This window comes from Panicum virgatum, chromosome 3K (genome assembly GCF_016808335.1).
Source record: "Panicum virgatum strain AP13 chromosome 3K, P.virgatum_v5, whole genome shotgun sequence".
NCBI lineage: Eukaryota > Viridiplantae > Streptophyta > Magnoliopsida > Poales > Poaceae > Panicum > Panicum virgatum.
In genome coordinates this window covers 19865644-19883518 of record NC_053138.1, presented here as the reverse complement: position 1 = coordinate 19883518, position 17875 = coordinate 19865644, and the positions used below count along the sequence as shown (strand labels likewise).

The 17875-nt window shown below is 52.9% G+C and overlaps 1 protein-coding gene and 1 long non-coding RNA gene across 2 annotated transcripts; both read right to left on the bottom strand.

Annotated features, from left to right (window-relative positions):
• Positions 1-1619: 1619 nt before the first annotated feature.
• On the bottom strand, positions 1620-1999 carry LOC120701298. Its single transcript, XR_005686028.1, has 3 exons — positions 1914-1999; positions 1743-1850; positions 1620-1668 (listed from the first exon to the last, which is right to left on the bottom strand). It is a non-coding gene; the product is annotated as an uncharacterized LOC120701298 (long non-coding RNA).
• A 13319-nt stretch (positions 2000-15318) lies between these two features.
• LOC120698199 (serine/threonine-protein phosphatase 7 long form homolog) lies at positions 15319-17769 on the bottom strand. The gene is made up of 6 exons (XM_039981725.1): positions 17717-17769; positions 17293-17623; positions 16768-17178; positions 16361-16662; positions 16020-16278; positions 15319-15945 (listed from the first exon to the last, which is right to left on the bottom strand). The coding sequence occupies exons 2-6, from the start codon at positions 17557-17559 to the stop codon at positions 15775-15777; spliced, it is 1410 nt and encodes a 469-aa protein (XP_039837659.1). The 5' UTR covers positions 17560-17623; positions 17717-17769; the 3' UTR covers positions 15319-15774.
• Between the last annotated feature and the right edge of the window lie 106 nt (positions 17770-17875).

The window sequence follows — 17875 nt, the reverse complement described above, 5'->3', positions numbered from 1 at the left end:
CAGATGCTTTGTCGTCACTGCTTCAGTGGATGCTTTGCCACCGCAGTTCTTTAGTTTCGGTGGATGCTTTGCCGCTGCACAGGTCGTCCTTCTCCTCAGGTGGATGCTTAGACACCGTTGCGCTCTTCTCTTGCTAGTGATGTTGTATTTCCTTGCAGGTTCTTTTTGTGTTGCTGCCGCTGGTCGTTTAGGTATGTGGGTCATGTGTATCTTCCCTTGTTTTTCTTGTTTTCCTTGTTAAGTGTTGGGTCGTCTGCCACTCACTTTATGGTGCTTTGTAACCGTCTTAATATTATATGTCTATTAAAGTTTGTAATAATCGTATTTGCTTTCCTTTTAATGAAGAAAAAAAATCCGGGTCGCTCTTCTTGAAGTGTCACAGAATCTATTGAACACACCCAAATCAAATTGACAAAATGAACCTTCAGCAAAGTGCGGAATCAAGGAAGCTCTCACATCATGGATGACACGCGAGGAATGATCCATCGGCTCAACCAGGTTAAATTGCTTTTTCTAAAGAAAGTGACTTTGACAAGCTCCTCGTGAATTGCTTCAGCCGCGACTGCAGGGATCGAGCTGCCTAACGGGCGGGCCTTGGGCCCTTCAGGCAGGCCACGTCCAATTGTTTAGGGCCATTTTCCGCTTCCCATCTCTCTTTCCTCGCGGATGCCAACCGCGCGTTTTTTTATATTTTTTTAAAATCGTTTTTATAGAAATATATTTTCGGTTTCATAATTTACAGATTTATACCCCTACCGCCCGGCTGCGGGGCGGCCGGGCCCCTGCCGGGCGGTAGGGACTTTAATGTAAATAAAATTTATTTTTAATCACATTTTAGCCCCTAGAGGGAGGCTGCCGCCCGGTAGCCGGGCGGCAGGTACCCGCCGCCACCCGCCGCCTGGTGGCGGGGCGGTAGGTCTACCCGCCGCCCGGCAGGGGGGCGGCAGGCTCCTCCCGCAGGTTAAACCTTGACCGTCAGTGCGGCAGTGTGACATTAGATGTGGTTTTAAATATTTTGGATAGAAATAAAAACCGTTAGTAAAGTAGATGAATATGAAAAGTATAACTTAGTAATTCATACACATACGCAACTGAGAACAAAATAGGTGATGCATGAGAACGAAATAAGTATAACATGACGACATGTCCACAACAAAAATACAGAAACAACTAGAAGCACCTCCTAACCACCCCGGCCATGTCGACCTCTTTTACGCTGTGTATGGACGTGGTCTGTAGGGTAGGTGTGTCGGTCTTGAGGCCCTACGTCTCTACCTGGATGTCCGGTGGCCACAGGTGTCTGGAAGGTAGGATCGGCCTGCTGGTTAGGTGTAGAAAATAACCGACTCCAGTCTTCGAAGCTCGCCTCAAAGGTATCCTGTGTGGCCCCTATGCAGTAGCAATTAAGATATCTTAATCATTGTCTTACAAGTCATATATTTGGGTACATATTCATCATACGTACCTGTTGGTGGTGGATACGAAGAAGGACCCATATCAAGAAGCTGGTGGTGCGATCCTGTAAACCGTTCAAATTATTTAAATATTCATAGAAATAAGAAGAACATGATAAATTCGGGCTACAAATTAGGTATTTACCTTGCGTTCCTTCTGCTGTTACCATAGGGTAATACGAAGAAGGTCCCGCATCATATAACTGTTGTGATCCTATATGTAAATGCAAAAGAAATTAGACTTCATACCAAAATTAATTGAAATTAAGATATGAACTATATGTTTACCGAAAGGTCGTGGTGGTGCCTGTGTTGGTTGAAATGACATCCCTGCAGCTGGTGCCATGGTACTAAACTGGGTCTCTCCGTGAGGTTGATAAGGTGGGTGTCCATCACCTGTATGGACTGAGAATTAATTGTTGTTATCAAAGTAGGAAGTCAGTAAGTATCCTCACGTACCTGGATAATGCTGCTGAGACCAATAAGGTGCTGGGGAAGGCTGCTGCTGTGTGGGACCACAAGGAAACGAGGTCGAGGCTTGAGACGAACCGTAGGAGTTGTAACATCCCGTAATTCTTACGGAATGTTATAAACTCCAAAAATGCGAGTTTTCAAAAACTTTTTGTATGATCGTGATAATAGCTAGAAATAATATAAGGTTGATCTCTTTTCCCAACTCAAATCCTAGTAAATTATAAATCGAGACAAATATAAGGATAAATTGATAGTGTGCTTTATTTGGAGTTATTTGATTTTTATTGGATCTACCTTGTTTATTTGATTTTGATTTGAATTTGTTTCACTTGTTTGAGAATTATGTGGATTACAAATTTGAATTGAGCCATTCAAATTTGAAATCAAATGCTAACCCCTAACTTTACTAACTAAGCCACTAACTTGCCTTGGGCCAAAACCACCAAACCCGGCCTGCCCTGCTCACCCCGCAAGACCAGCCTCGCGCGGCCCAAACCCACCCTCCCGCTCGGCCCAAGCTGAGCCCCGCGCCGCTTCCCTTTCTGCCTGAGCCGCTGGCACCTTGGGCCCGCCTGTCAGCCGGACCCCTGTTCCCCTTTCCCCTTTCACGCGGACGCCGACGCCGACGCCCACCTGCTCTGCTCCGCTCCGCCTCACCCACACCTCGCGCGCCCTCTCCCCCGCTCCGCGACAAGGCGCCCAACCGCCCGGTCTCCGCGCCGCGACGACCGCTGAAAAGCGCCTGCCCCGTCTGTTCCGCTGCCCTCTGCTCTCCTTGTCGGCCACGGCGCCCACGCCGTGCGCGCCAAGTCCCAGCCGCGGAGGCCTCCACGCGTCTCGGCCCGGACGCCGAGATTCCCCGATGCCCACGCGAGCCCTAGACCCGGTGCCTCTATAAAACCCCGTGCCACAGCCTGCGGAACCCTAGAGCTCTCGGGGCTCTTTTCCCCTTTCCGCCGCCTCTACCAAGAAGCAGAGCAAGGGAGGGAGCCAGGAGCAGAGGAAGATAAAGAGGAGAAGGAGGGGGAGAGAAGAAGAAGAAGAGCAGAAGAGGGAGCCGAGGAGGAGGAAATCGGCGCCGCCGCCGCGCCAAGGGAGAAATCGAGAAGGGGAGCTCTACAACGCCGCGCCGTCGCCGCGGACCTCGACACCGCGCCGGCGCCCCGTACCACGACATCGATTGTAACATCCCAAAAAAATTTACAAAAATAAATCGTGCGCTAAAGTTGTTTTTCGTCGTTGAGCTCGACTCCCCCTTAAACCCTGAACCCTAGTCCCAGAATTTTTCTCCTGAACAACCCGACACCCGTTTTCAACGCACATCCCATCCATTTCCCATTCAGCGCAACGCGTCGCGTCCGACCACCGTGAATCTCTCCCTCTCTTTCTCCTTTTCGTCCCTCTCCTCCCTGGCACACACCCGACCGCGCACGCCGCCCGCTGGCCCGCGCACCCCGCGATCGCCGCCGACGCGTGCCCGCTTTTCCCCCTCCTTCCTTTTTCCCCTTCCCATTTTTTTTCTCTTTTCTCCATTTCTTTTTCCCTTTTCCATTTTTTTTCCTTTCTTTCCTTCTTTTCTTTTCTTTTCTCCCTTTTCTCTATTTCTTTTCTCCCTCCCTTCCTTCCCCGTCGCGCCTGCCCGAGCCGCACCCCGCCACGCCACCACGCGCGGCTCGGCCCGCACCACCCCTCCTCGCTCTGCCACACACGCTTGGCCCGGCCGCCCCTCGCGCGCGCCACGCCTCCCTGCTCCGCCCCGCTCCGGCCTGCTCCTGCCCGCCGCTCTCACGCGCACCGCAGCCCCCGCTCCGGCCAACCGTGCGCCCGCGCACGCGCACGCACACGTCGCGCCGAGCCGCGACGCGCACCGCGTGCCCGTGCCGCGCGCCGGACCGTACCCGCGCCGCTCGCCGTGCCCGCGTGCGTGCTTGGCCACGCCGCGCGCCGCCCCACTGCAGCACCGCCCCGTGCTCGCCGCGGCCTCGTGTAAGGATCACCGGGGTGTCCGACCCTAGAGGGGGAGGGGGTGAATAGGGTCGCTAATCGCTTTTCTATCCTAGGGCTCAATCTAATTGCATAAGATAAACCTAACACGTCCTACACATGCTAGTTATGACTAAGGTTTATCTATGCTACCCTCTACTTACCCCAAAAGACTTGCAACCTATAGTCAATCCTAATCAAACTAACTAGGAAAGTAAAGGTAAGCAAGAAAGAGTAAATGCGGAAACGTAATGCGGTAAGTAAAGCGGTAAGGGAGAGGATATGCAAACTCCCGTGAAGACACCAAGACACACGATTTAACGTGGTTCGGTTAGGACACCAAAGTCCCTCCCTACGTCCACGGCCACTTGCTCACAAAGAACAAGTGTGATACCGAGTCTCTTCGCTTGATCACCGTCTTGCCACGCCTCCAAGGCTCCCGACAAGCAAAGGCTAAGTGACACCAAGTCACAAAGACGAGGTCACCGCCACCGTCTATCTCGAAGCGTCACCACGGCACCGTCTTCACTATCTTGGAGCTTTAACACCAAGTAGGGGCCTCCTTCCCCGCACAAAGTGTCGTTGCCACTCCACACCAAGTCGGAAGGTCACACGACGAGTACACAAGTTGCTTGCCGCAGCAAGACTTTCTCTCAAGCTAGTTCTCTCAAGAACTAAGCCTAAACAAGCACTAAGCACTCTCACAAGTGTGCTTAAGCCTATACGATGTACAATGAAGCTCTATGGTGGTTGGAGATGATCTTTAGCTCTTGTATACTTCCTTGAACTCCAGCACACTCAAATGGTGCGGCCTTGGGGGTATATATAGGCAGCACAAGCAAATATAGCCGTTGGAGAAAAGCTGCCAGAAATGTGCTTAACACCGGTTAATCCGATGCTCCCCAAATCGCCATCGTCGGTTTAACCGGTGATACTAAACTGCCCACTGAAAACTAGCCGTTACGTGTACGGGCAATCAACCGACGCAATCGACCGGTGTATGTAATGTTAGCGTCGGTTTAACCGGTGAGTGCAACTGTCCTCTGATCCTTGAAAAACAAACTCTCTGGACAACTGCACCGACGCCATTAACCGGTGCATCATCGGTTCATCCGATGTATGCATTTTCCTTGGTCTGCTTCTGCCATTGCACCGACGTATTCAAACTTCCTATCGTCGGTTCATCCGGTGCCAAACCCTAGCCCGCAGGCCATCTCTGTCATTGCACCGATGAGTACATTTTGCCTTACGTCGGTTCATCCGGTGATACTAAAACTCCCAGACGTGCTCAAGTCAATGCACCGACGTGTGTAATTTGCTTGGCGTCGGTTCAACCGGTGACTTGATTTCTTTTAGCGGAACCCCCGTAGGGGCGGCCCTTCGGGCCTAGCTTCGCCTCTCTTCTCTTTGTCATCACTTGAACCTAAAAGCCTGAGTATATCATCTAAGCAAACACATTAGTTCAAGTGTTGCGTGTGTCATCAATCGCCAAAACATTATATTGAAATATGGCATGAGAGGCCATTTTCGCTACACCTCGCCGCCTGCGCCACCGCCCTGGGCCGCACAGCACCGCCCTGTGCTCGCCGCTGCCGCTCGCGCGCACGCGCCGCACCGCCTTTGCCCCCCAGCGCACCACGACACGGCCGCCTGACCAGCGCCCCGCCATCACCGCCCCGCCGCATGCCGCGACACCCGCCGCTGGCACCTCGCCCCGGTCCCGCTCGCCCCTGCGCCGCCCGGCGACTGTACCACGCGCCCTGCCGCACGCCAGTGCGCGCACGCCGCACGACGCCACCCCCTGTGCTCGTCGCTGTTGCCTGCCCGACGCGTCCTATCTCGCCTAACCGAGAATCGCGCCGCCGCGGCACCAGGCGCCATTAATGGCCACTGGCCGGCCGCCACCGGCTCACCCCACCCCCACCGCCTCATTTCCCCTATAAAAGGAGCCTCCGCGACGCTCTTCGCCACCTCGAGCCACCACCGCCGCCCTAGCCCCTCCTCTGCTCCCCTAGCGCCGCCACCAGAACCGCCTCCGCCCGCCGCCGCTGGCCACCGTGACCGGGCCGCCACACGCCACCTCCGCTCGAGGTGAGGCAGGGGATCGATTCCCCGCAGCTCCCTCTCTCTTTCCCCCTCGATCCCGGTCGTCGCCGTGGCCCAGAGAGCCCGAATCGGGCCGCCGCCGTCCCGCACGGCCGCCTCCCCTGTTTCCCGTGGAGAGGGAAGGAAGGGGATGGCAGTTTTGCCACTAGCCCCCTCTACTTTTCCCTAATACATAAAGAGCCTCCCACTCTTTTGTCTTTATTCAAAAGGATCCCTGTCTTTGATCCTATTTAAAAATAAACCCTCCCACCTTATAAAATTAATTCTACATAGACCCCTGACCTTCCCGGAATAACTCGAATGTTTCCAAAAATTATAAACATGCCCCTACCTCCTCCGGATTAATTACAACAATGTCCCTGACCCCTTATTTAAACCCTAGAACCCTACATAACCTATTATTTCATGCACCAAACGAACTCTGATAGGCCCGAAGCTTTACCACGCCTTTCTTAACCTAGTTCCGGTAATGATGTTAGGAGACCACATGAAAACATTACTCCGAACTCCATATCTTAAATATTTCCGATTTGAGCTCAACGATAAAGCTTGTTTTTCTGTTTCTTGATTGTGTGTTTGTTAGCGTCGTAGACCACGGTGTGAACGAAGGAGAGCCCGTTGACGAGCAGGACTGCGAACAAGCGAACGAGGGCCAGTTTTGCGACCCCGAGCCCGAAGGACAGGACCTCCCCGAAGGCTACGAAGACGGCAAGTTCAATCCCATCCTTTGATGCATGTTTCTGTCCTAGTTTTTATAAACTCAACCCAATGGCCTGCTTTATAAAATTGCATATGTTTTGCTTACATGAAAACACGGTTGGATAGTGTAACACCCGGTTTATAAAAGAACATAAACCGAGCAATCATATACGTGCCAGGATCAAGTCACACGTATATACAACAGAATGATCAGTATATCATAGCACATATCACGTAAAAAGACATAATAAAGCGAATACGAATGTTATTTATTACAATAATGACATAAAAGTCTGATACAGCGGAAGCGAAGTACAAAATACGAATAAAGCTCTCCGAAGCTGAAGCAGGACGCCACAGGGACGTCGACTGGGAGACGAACACCTAGAAGTCCTCGTAGTCCTGGTAGCGCTGGACAAACTCCCTCGCGTCGGCAGGAACTGAGCAGCAGTAGCGTAGCCAAGAGGAAAAAGTAGAGAAGAGGCAAGAGTGAGTACACAACTTGTACTCAACAAGTATAGCACAAACTATGAGGCTCTAGGCTGGCTGACTCAACTGCATTAGCTTTTAAGTGTTGGCAAAATTTTATTAAAGCTATTTACTACGAGTTGATGAATTACCATTAACCCAGTTATATAGTAATTAATCAGATTTAATCATACTACTACTGAAAACCAAACCACGACCAAGCCACCAAGATAACCCCGAGAAGCACCTCCCTCGTCGGAAGGAGATAACTTCACTAATCAAAAGGAGGATCTGGGCCGCTCATAACCGTGAGCACGGCTAGTATACCAGTTTTACACTCTGCAGAGGTTGCACATCTTTACCCACAAGTCGTGAGCTACGCCAGTTGTTCATCACACTTCCTTAGGTGAGATGGCCAGCGACTCACTACGAGGCCTTTAAAAAGAATCTCGTTGGTAAGGCGTAACCGCGAGAGTTAGGTCGGCGACGATGGGGCCCACCTCCAGGGGTACAAGCACGTAGCACAGACCAAGCCGGAGGAGCAGGGACCATTGAAGCTTGCTACTCTTGCCCCGCAGGTAAGTTACTCCAAACCAAAAAGATCTAATTATTACGCCAAGTCTATCCCCTTCTAGCCTTGTGGTAGCGCTGTTGTCCCAGGTTGTCACTCTATGAACCGGTCCTTATGGAGAGCGGCCAACCAAGCACTAAGCATCGTGCTGGCCCCCTAAACCATGTTTCTAACAAAAGCCAATTTTAACGAGACGTGAGCCACTCAAGCCACACAGAGTGCCACTCTCAGAATTAAGTTCAAGTAAACCATTAATCAAATTAATTAAAAAGGACCAGAGTGTGTTATAGCGCAGCAACCTAGCACAACTAACCAAAATGCAACCCCAAAGGTATATATAAAGGATATAAACTGGCTAGGAAATCCTTAAAGGCATACAGAATTAAAATGCAGTATGAAAATGTATTTAAAAGTGATGGGTTGTTCATGTTATACTTGCCTTCCTCGTACTGCTCTGGCTGCTGCTCAAACTGCTCGGAAGACGGATCTTGGCACTGGTACTGATACTGAGGCTCCTCAGACGGATCAACGTCTACTCACGAACACATGGCCAAAACAATGCACAGGAATAAGCATTCAAGCAAACACTAACAAAAACTAAGAAACAATACATCAATACATAAAAACAGCGCACAAAACTACTCTAGAACTATTCTACGCGTTACAACGATCGCGTGGATATAAAGAACGCTAAAAACGGAGCTAAAACGCATTTTCTAGGCTGAAAACAAGTTCTGGGGGATTAATTGTAAGAAAACTGAAGTTCCAGGGGCTTTTCTGCTAAAACCGAGGGCCTAAACGTAAATAAACTAAAACTCTGGGGTCTAACTCGCAAAAAGGCAAGGGCTGGACGGCGGGTTCTAATAGGGAAAAACTCAAGGGTCCGGGTGTTAAAATCAGGACCTAATTCTAATTGTTTTTGAGCTACCAGAACCGCGGGTTGATTCTTAAGAAGCTGAGGGACCTAAACGAAAAAGCAGCAGCGCTGACCGTTACTTAACTGGTTTGACTCCGGGCCCGGGTTAACTTGGCCCGCCCGATCTGGATCCTGCGGCCAGGATGGCTTGGCGCGTGTGGTGGCGGCGCTGGGTCGCGCCGACGAGCTTCTACGGCGGCGCCGCGCTGGGCCTCGCCGGACTTGGCCAAAATTGGCCGTCCGGGGGTCGAATCGAGCGGGGCTTGGCCTAGGAGGGAGTGCGCGTGGCGCCGAAAGCAACTGGGTGCTTGGGAGAGCAAGAGAAGGGTCTGAGCGTGCGGCGCAACGGCAAAAGCGGCTCCGGTCGCCGGCGCTCACACGTCCAGTCGTCGCCGGGGTAGATCCTGGACACTAACTGGGCAGGGAGTTTGTGGGGGACGCTAAGAAGCTACTGAGCACTACACGGGGCTTCGGCGCAGGGGAAAAAGTGGGGGCGCGCCACGACTTGCCAGTTCAGCGGCGGCCCGGCGAGGCGTGTCGAACCGACAGCGGCCGCTACGGCCCGACTTCAGTCTAGGGCTACGACACGAGCGCGAGCGGGGCACTGGAAGGCTCACCAGAGACTCGGAGCGACGGAACCGTGGCGCTGGAAGGACGGCGATGGGGTCCGGCGGCGGCGCACGGGCGGTACTCGAGGAGGGGTTGGAGGAGGGCGTCTCCGGGCTTCTGAACGGCACGGATTCACCCGCGGCGAGTCTGCGGAGCAAACCAAGGTGTCATGATGGTCTGAACCGCGCCAACGGCGTGAAATTGCGACGGTGGCGGTCTTACCCAAGATGGCGTCCGGGCTCGAATTTGGCCGCTTCCGGTGCCGTAGTCGATGATGGTGGACTGGGGAGGACTCCAGACGTCGAGGCGGAGCGGGTGCGAGGGTCCTGGCGGCTCGAGACGCAGCGGAAGGGCAGGTTCGTGGTGGCGCAGAGCTCCTACGCCGGTGAGGCAGAGCGGCGGCCGCGGCTAGGGCTGTGGGTGGATGGGGGTGCAGGGGGGGGGCCGCGGGCGGTTTAAAGAGGACGGCCGGAGATCTCGGGGTCCGGCTCGGGAAGGAAGGTCGCGGTGATTTCGGCCGGAGATCTCAGTAGGGCGTTGCGGGAGCGCCGGAGGTGGAAGATGACAGGTGGGACCGGCGCTGCAGTGAGACGGAGATGCGTGCGCTGCGGGAAAGGGGGCTGACAAGCGGGGCCTACTGTGCAGCGGGTGCACGCGCACGCGCGGGCGAGTGGAAGCGGCTGCAGGCCGAGCTGGGCCGGGCGGTCTGCTGGGGGCGCACGCTGGGCCGCTGCACTGGTTCGGGGCGAGTGCGGTAGCTGGGCCGCGGGGTGGGTGAGTTGGGTCGGCCCGAGGGGAGTGCTGGGCCGGACGGCTTGAACGGGCCATGCGGGAGAAAGGAGGAGTGGGGCCCTGGGCTGGATCTTAGGTTGGGGTTTTGGGCCAGAGGAAAGAGCAGGCCGGGCTGGGCTGCTAGCGGAGTTTTGGGCTGGGTTGGTGTGGGTTTTGGGTTGGTTTGGGTTTCTTTTCATACTCCTTCTATTCTAATTCTAACTCAATTCAAGCCAAAAGAATTCAAATAAATTTGAATTCACTCTAGCGCTCAAACAATTAAAACAATGCTCCAGCATGATGCACAAACATGTTGACCCTAAAATAATTTTTTTTTACTTATGCAACAAAATTAGATTAAATGCAAACTAAGCCAATTAAATCCTAGAAAATTAAATAAAACCAATTAATTTTATTATTAACTAGGAAAATTAAGTTAGGGTGTTACAGATAGCCACCCCTTGATTGTGATGACCATTCCTTGACCACCTAGATTAATGTCTGATTTTGCTTGGACGTTAATCGATATTAGAACGCTTAGGACTTTACTCATAATATGATTTACTTTATAAAGAAAATGTGTGCGTGTGGGATGGGATAAATGTGGTGTTTTTGAAAAGAAAGTTTAGACGGGATGGATGGCATTTCTACGGATTTGCCATTTGGTGTGCTCGTGCCAATGTGGCAGGGCAAAGAAGGGAGATATCCATCTTATCGTGTCTAAGGACCGAGTTGATGTGTCATCTCACCTAACTCCTTTATCGTGCAAACCACTCGACCGTTGAATGGGCAACGGCGTAGCATGAATCCCACTAGTTGGTGTGACAGCCATCAGGAGGGCTGAGAACAACGGGTGACCAAGGAGCAGGGAGATGCTCAGTGTGACTTATACCCCGGTTATACCTTAGAGTTAGGTCGATGACCCCTTGGTGAATCCCGTGATGGCTAGTCAGGCTTAGCTAAGGTGGGTAATGGCTATGTTGGGATCTACACCGACACGACGGTGTTCGAGATGTGGTATCCTACTTGTGGGTAAAGTTGCACACCTCTGCAGAGTTAAAAGCTATTCGAATAGCCGTGCCCACGGTATTGGGCGAGTTACGGTGTGGTCACATAACTAGTGTTTCTTGGGATGGGATGGTGTGTGTTGTTTTTGTCCGGCAGTTGTGCCGTGTGCTACGGCGGACGGGGAGTCCGGTAGCAGTTTAAAACTTAAACTCCGTGTCACTCAAAACAAAAACTAGTTTTAGAAATGTTTGCTGCTAAATAAACCCCTGCATAAAATTTAGCTTTCCGCAAATTAAACCGTAACCTTATCCTTGATATACCTATGCATATTATTCTGATATAACCCCCTCCGTGGGTGTGGTTGGACTTGCTGAGTATGTTTGTACTCACCCCATTCTTACTTTTTACAAAGGAAGATCCATACTTCGTACCAGACGACGCTGAGTAGGGTTATCGTTCTACACCCAACCTTGCCTGTGGAACCGGCCCTGTTCGAGATGTTTTCACTGACGCAGTACTCTGAGCCTGAGATAGACCCCATGTGGGTTGCGGTCTGGTGTTATGTTGTAGCCTGGTTACTTATTATCATTATCTGTATCGAGTGTCCTCCAAGGTTTGTACGGTTATGAACCATCTGATGTAATAAATGTGGCATCAGCCTCCTGGGACTGGTGTTTTGTATCACATTTAAGTTCTCTCTGATGAGGGGACGCTTCATCGATGAACCTGCCCGGCACGGCACAGCCTCGCGTCTCCCCTGCTTCAGCTCACAACCGCGTCAAGCCTCTTCCTCCTCGAGCCCGCCAGGTGAGCGTCGCCTCACGACCTCGCCGCCTCTCCTGTTGCCGGCCGTTGCCGATGAGCCATCTGTAGAAAGCATAGGCCACCCTTTCCCCCTTGTTGTGTCGTTTCTGCAGGAGCCTGACGCCGCCTCTGGCTTCCTATCACCGCCGTGCTGCAGCCCCGGCATCCTGGGTGTCCTCTCGCACGCGCACAAACCCACAGCCAGCCACGGCACTCTTCCCTCGCTGCCGCCGCGAACTCGGCTTCCCGAGCACCCCCGCGCGCGCTCACGCCACCCCATCCTAGGGAAGCTTAGGCGCTGCCTCTTTGGCACGCTGTGGCAAATCCTGTTGCCTCGAACCACGCCGCGAGGGCCCGGACTCGCTATGGCCTCGCCGTGCGCGTGCCGCGTGCGTGCACGCCGTTGGATCCCGAGAATGTGCCTTGCCCCTCCCCGCGCGCGCACACGAGCACACTGCGCACACACGGCCACGGCCACACCCAAACCCTTGGAACGAACCCTACTTTGGCCCCGGCACTGTGTCCTTTGGCCATCGCCCTTGCCCTATCCTCGCAGCGCCGTCGCGCCTCGACCTCACCTCTACCTGTGCCCAGACGCGTCGTCGCTGTCGCGTTCTGCCTTGCCCTTGTCGTGCCCTTTGGCACACGCACGCATGGCCGCCCATGCCTGGCAATGCCCCCTTCTGAGCCATGCCGCCGTCGCGGTCCAGGAGCACCTGGCCTCGCGCGCGGGCGTGAACGCAAGCCGGCCTCGCCGTGGCCCCGCTGTGTGCGAACACGGCCACGCTGACCACCGCCGCATGTCTAACCCCACCATCGCGACCCAGGATCCCTGGACTCCGCGAGCACACGATCCCGAGTTCGCCCTAACCTAGTTTCGCCCCGTCGCCGTTGGAACGCTCCGCCGTCGGACCGCTCCGCCGTCGGACCGTGCCGCACGCCGTTGCCTGGCGCACGCACCCCACAGCACACCCACTGCCTTCACCTCCGCGCGCGTGTTCCCAAGCTCGCTGTTCCAGCCTCGCCGTTCTGGACCCCGCCTCCACCTCGCCTGAGTCCCGCCGCCGGCCACCATGGCCATGCCATAGGGATTCGCTGGCGAGCTCACGCAAACGCCGGCCCAGGGTCGAACCTTTAACCCGCCGCCTGCCAGACCCTCCGTTTTGCTGCCTCCATCCTGACCTGAGCCGCCGTTGCTCAAGCCTGCCATGCGGCCTTGCTCTGCTCTGCCTTGGGTCGGCCTAGCCGTGCCACTGGCCGTCGCCTCACCCTGACTCCCGCCATGGTAGCCTAGCCCCGCCTTGGCCTTGCTTTACCCAAGACGACGAAGAGCCAAGCCTGCGCCGACCGCCGTCTGCCGCCGCCGATCCCTCGCCGCCGCGCCAAGGAGGAGAAGCTGACGAGAAGAGGGAGACCGACGAGCGGCGCCCGCTTGTCAGTAGGAGCAGAACGCGCCAACGCGTGGGCCGGACCTGTCAGCGAGAGGAAAAGAGAAGGAGGAGAAAAGGAAAAGGAAAAGAAGAAGATGAAGACGAGCCGCCATCTTCCGCCGGCCCAATCCCGCGAGCTAACCTGGGCTAAGCCGCTTTCACCTAAGCCGGCCCGCCAGTCAAGCTGAGGATCCGAGCCGGCCTGCCGATCCACGAGCCGCACAAGCCTGCCAAGCCCGCCAAGCCATTCCCTTGAGCCGTTTTCCGAGCCAGCCTGCCAAGCCGAACTTGTTGGGCTGATGAGCCGGCCCGAGTTCCCTTTCAGCCCGTTCACCCCCTTGAACCCTTTTCTTTTTCTTTTTCTTTTTCTTTTTCTTTTACCAGACCTGGCACGCGGGGCCCACATGTCATTCTCTCATGTGAGGCTGACTGGTGGACCCCACTGACCGCGGACCCCGCTGACCTAGCCGTGGACCTGTTGACCGTTGACTTAGTCAATGTTGACCAAGTAGTGGAGCCTGACCTCGTGCTGACGTCATGCTGACATCAGCATGACACATGGCATGCCCAGAGGCTGCCACGTGGCTGACTGAATGTTTTCTTTTTTCGAAAACTTTTATTTAATTCTAGAATTTGGTTTAAGCTTCAGAAAATCATAATAAATCAACTAGAGCTCCGAAAATTATAAAACCAATTTCATAATTCTTCTAAAATCATGATCTACACGTTAGAGTAGGTTTTGTTATGAGTTGGATCTTATTTGGGTAGTTTTGTGCATTTTTGCACTTTGGCCCCTGTAGTAATTCATAATTACGAATAGGTCCTACTGCTGAAGAGAAGATCGACGCCCCGGACGCCCAGAAGACCCAGGAGGACGTCCCGGACTACAAGAAGACCCCGAGGACCCCGGATGACTAAGAAGAGCTGCCAGGTTCACGCCCATCTACGACTTGAATTCCTATTAGGCATTGCTTGCTAGAATTGCTATTGCTTTACTTGTGTGTGTGAGATAAGCCTGCATGGCCTATTTATACCGTATTCCTTGCATCCCTATACCTTGATTGATTCTTGGATGCTTTGGCTACTATGAGAGTGATTGGGTATGGGATTCCATGATATAATAGTCTCGGCATGCATGAGATCCACTTTGTGAGGAGCCAGAGACATGGCTTTTAGCGGGGGCAAGCGACTTGCCGGGGATGTGTGGTGGGCACATCCTGAGGATCACTTGTGGTGGGTGCGGGATGAGGAGGGGTGTACCTATGTGGTTGCCCAAGGAGAGGCGATACATGTTATGGGTGCCTTTGGCGGACCTTTACGGAGGACTGCGCGCTTGCCCCGGCAATATAGTTCGAGATCGTGCCCCTAGTGACGAAACTATGTCAAACGTGCACACCACTTACCCTTGTATGTGCGGGGGTTCCAGCCATTTCTAGCTGTGCGGTACCAGACTGTGGCTGTGTTTAAGGAGAGGGTAGGCCGAGCACGCCCATGGGAATTCGGGGTGCGTCGTGCCCGGTCGGGTGTTCCGACCCTAGTCTCCAGGAGAGGGTAGACCGCGCATGCCCAATTCGGGGTGCGTGGGCCCGGTCGGGTTCTCCGACCCCAGTCTCCAAGATTCTCGAAGCTATGGCCAGGCTAGAGATCCACAGCCCCAGAACATTCGTTGCGGCGAATGTATCCCACTCCGGGAATGCAGGATGATACCGTCATGGTTAGGGAGTCATGGTTGTGGGCTGTGTCTCAAGATGGCGACGACCGTCTTTGCAGCCCGAGTGGGTACAGGTGTACAACCCTTGCAGGGTGAAAACTATATGTATAGCCGCGTACTCGGTCAGGTACAACTCTTGATCCGGCTGCACTTTCATAGAGTAGTGAACCCCAGTATTTCTACCTCCCACTAGTCCACTTCCCCCTGTGGAGTCAGATGAGGTGCAGGGAGAGGGAGTTTCTTGCACCGACCTGGGATGGGTGACAGACATGTATATGGATTTATATGTATATGCTTGCATAGGAAACCCTAGCATATCCTTTGGCTACTTTTTATACCTTTGCATCCACTTAAAGCTTGCATACGGATGGTGACGTGAACCTATCCCGTCCTTGGGGATAGTTTGGCAAGATGCAGGATCCGAGCAGGAGTTCGACGCCAACAATGACGGATGGTACGATTGAAGCTTAGAAGCCCGTGCTACGCTCAAGTGTTGCCTGTGGAGATGAAGTTCACGTTGAAGGATGGCCTGAAGTCCAGCTACCGCTACTGTTTTCTGTTTGTTCCAGTTTAGCCCAATGGGCTTGTAATAAAAGTTTCGTACTGCAGATCCTCTGGATATTGTAATAATTAAACCCATGTTTGAATCTTTTAAGTGAGTATGAACTGATTTACTGCCTGAAATGAGTTCTGTATGTGATAGCTACTGATCCAGGGACTATCACGACGATACAGGGATTCGGGTTGTCCGTCCGGAAACCCAGGTCGTTTCAGGAGTCCTCGTACGATGTCCGGCTACCAAAGGCTTCAAGTATGGAATGGTCTCTTTGTGAAACTCGGGTCCAGGCCGACTCTTGCTCATTCCTATCCATCATAGATCCCGCTCGAATCTTGATCAAATTCGCCCTGGCATCTACGTCCATCAACCTGCACATTTCAAACTGCAAGCAAGAAAAAGAAAGACATTAACACTCTAATCCAAAGTATTTGTAAAATGATGATAACTTTGACTCACCGTCCCAGCTAATGCCCCATCCCTATATCGTGCATAGCCATCCTGTAGGGTCGCAACATGCGGCTGTGGATGCATGTCAGCATATAGCAAGCGGCAACGAGTCTTAGGCTCGTACCAGCTCAGGTACGCCCTGTACGAAGCCTCCGTGTGTGCAGGGGTCGAAAGCGCCATGTTCTCCTCTGCCTGGTCCCAGCCATCGACCCAAGGCTGCACCCTTGTCACCCACATGTTCGAGAATGGTTGACCAGTCCTCGACAAACTAAATATTAAAAACAATTTAGTCAAATATGATTAGTTAACTGTATAATGCATAGTCACTGAAATGACATATGAATCGTTACCTGTGGTCATGGCGTTGGACCCGATGCAATGCTGACGGCACAGGATACAACTGCCTTTGACCGAACTGTCTCCTGACTCTGTCCGGGCAGTGAGCCTCAATGTAAACGTCGTACACCAACGCTGTAGTTGTCATCCAAAAGGCCTGGTCCTGAAAGTAAACCGAAGATATCCCGAACGGTGCACGAGTGGTTATAGCCAACTCGGAGTAGGGCTCCCACACAACGTCTTCAAGTGTCAACCGATCAAACTCAGCCACAAAGTCAGGATAGACCCGACGAGACTGTACGTGGGCCCAACGCTTCTGCACAAAATTAATAATAATATATACCAATAAGAAATACAAAGAGGGTCAAACAAACCAACAGAATTGCCAACAGAATAGTAGGAGTAGTAGTCATTTCCGTACCTGATGAGCATACCAGAGAGTCCCCATGGTGGGCCTATCGTCCTCGGTGTCACCGTACATATCTGGCTCATACGGTGAGTGGTCAATAATCGGACGACCAATTGCTATCCTCTCGTACAACCAAAGCTGTAGCAGAATCGGACATCCTGTAAAAATTGCATTGTGCTTATTCTGCACCGATGTCTTGCAGAGGCCACGGTACGTGGCTGCAAGTACCGCTGAACCCCAACTGTATTGAGTCATTTCCTCCACAGCTGCCTCTGCGATCTCCTGTGCGTAAGGAACAAGCACCCTATCCACATAGGCCCCGTGTGAGTTGTTGAACATTATGTATCCAAACAACCACAACAGGTATGCCTCAAGGGATCGAGTGACGCTATCCTCATCAGCATCATGCGCCAAATTGTCGGACTGCATAGAAAAGATGAACATTTATGAGTACGAGATCAATTATAAAATAAAACCATAACTGCACTAGTCAAAAGCATAACTCTAACATTAATCATAACAAAACGAGGTATGTACCTGAAACTGCAGGATCCATGACTTGGCAGGCCCTGTTGCTTTTGGGTGCTCCTCTACATCAATCGCGATGTCAATATTTGGAAAACGATCTTCTAGATCGTCCAACCACGTAGATGGGACAACACGAGGCCCTACGGCATCCCCACTGATAGGAAGACCCAGCAGCATCGCAACGTCCTGTAGGGTCGGTGCCATCTCCCCACAAGGGAGGTGGAAGGTGTGTGTCTCAGGCCTCCATCTATCAACCAGAGCCGTCAGTAGGGACATGTCCAGCTTTGCCAAACCACTCTCTGCAAGACGGCCTATAGTAAGAAGACCAGCCTCACTCAACCTGAAAAGTAGAACGATCAAAGGTAAGTACATTATGTAGGAAACATATACGAAACAAACGTATTCTCAGAAACATAATCCGACGACATATCACCTGGGCACCCATCGTGGGTCAATAGGAATCCACTCCGTTGGTGGACGTGGACGCAGTACGTTAAGTTTCACGCGCTGAACCACTGCAAGAAAGGACCGGTGCGACGAGTCTATGACTCGGTCAAGTAGAGCTGGCGTATCTTCGGCCATACCTGACACA

Coding starts and splice junctions, on each gene's coding strand:
- LOC120698199 (XM_039981725.1), bottom strand. CDS start 17,559: ATGTCCCTACTGACGGCTCTGGTTGATAGATGGAGGCCTGAGACACAC. Junction 16,663..16,767: donor CTCTCTGGTATGCTCATCAG/GTACGGAAATGA, acceptor AATTTTGTGCAG/AAGCGTTGGGCCCACGTACA. Junction 16,279..16,360: donor GTCCAACGCCATGACCACAG/GTAACGATTCAT, acceptor TTTAATATTTAG/TTTGTCGAGGACTGGTCAAC.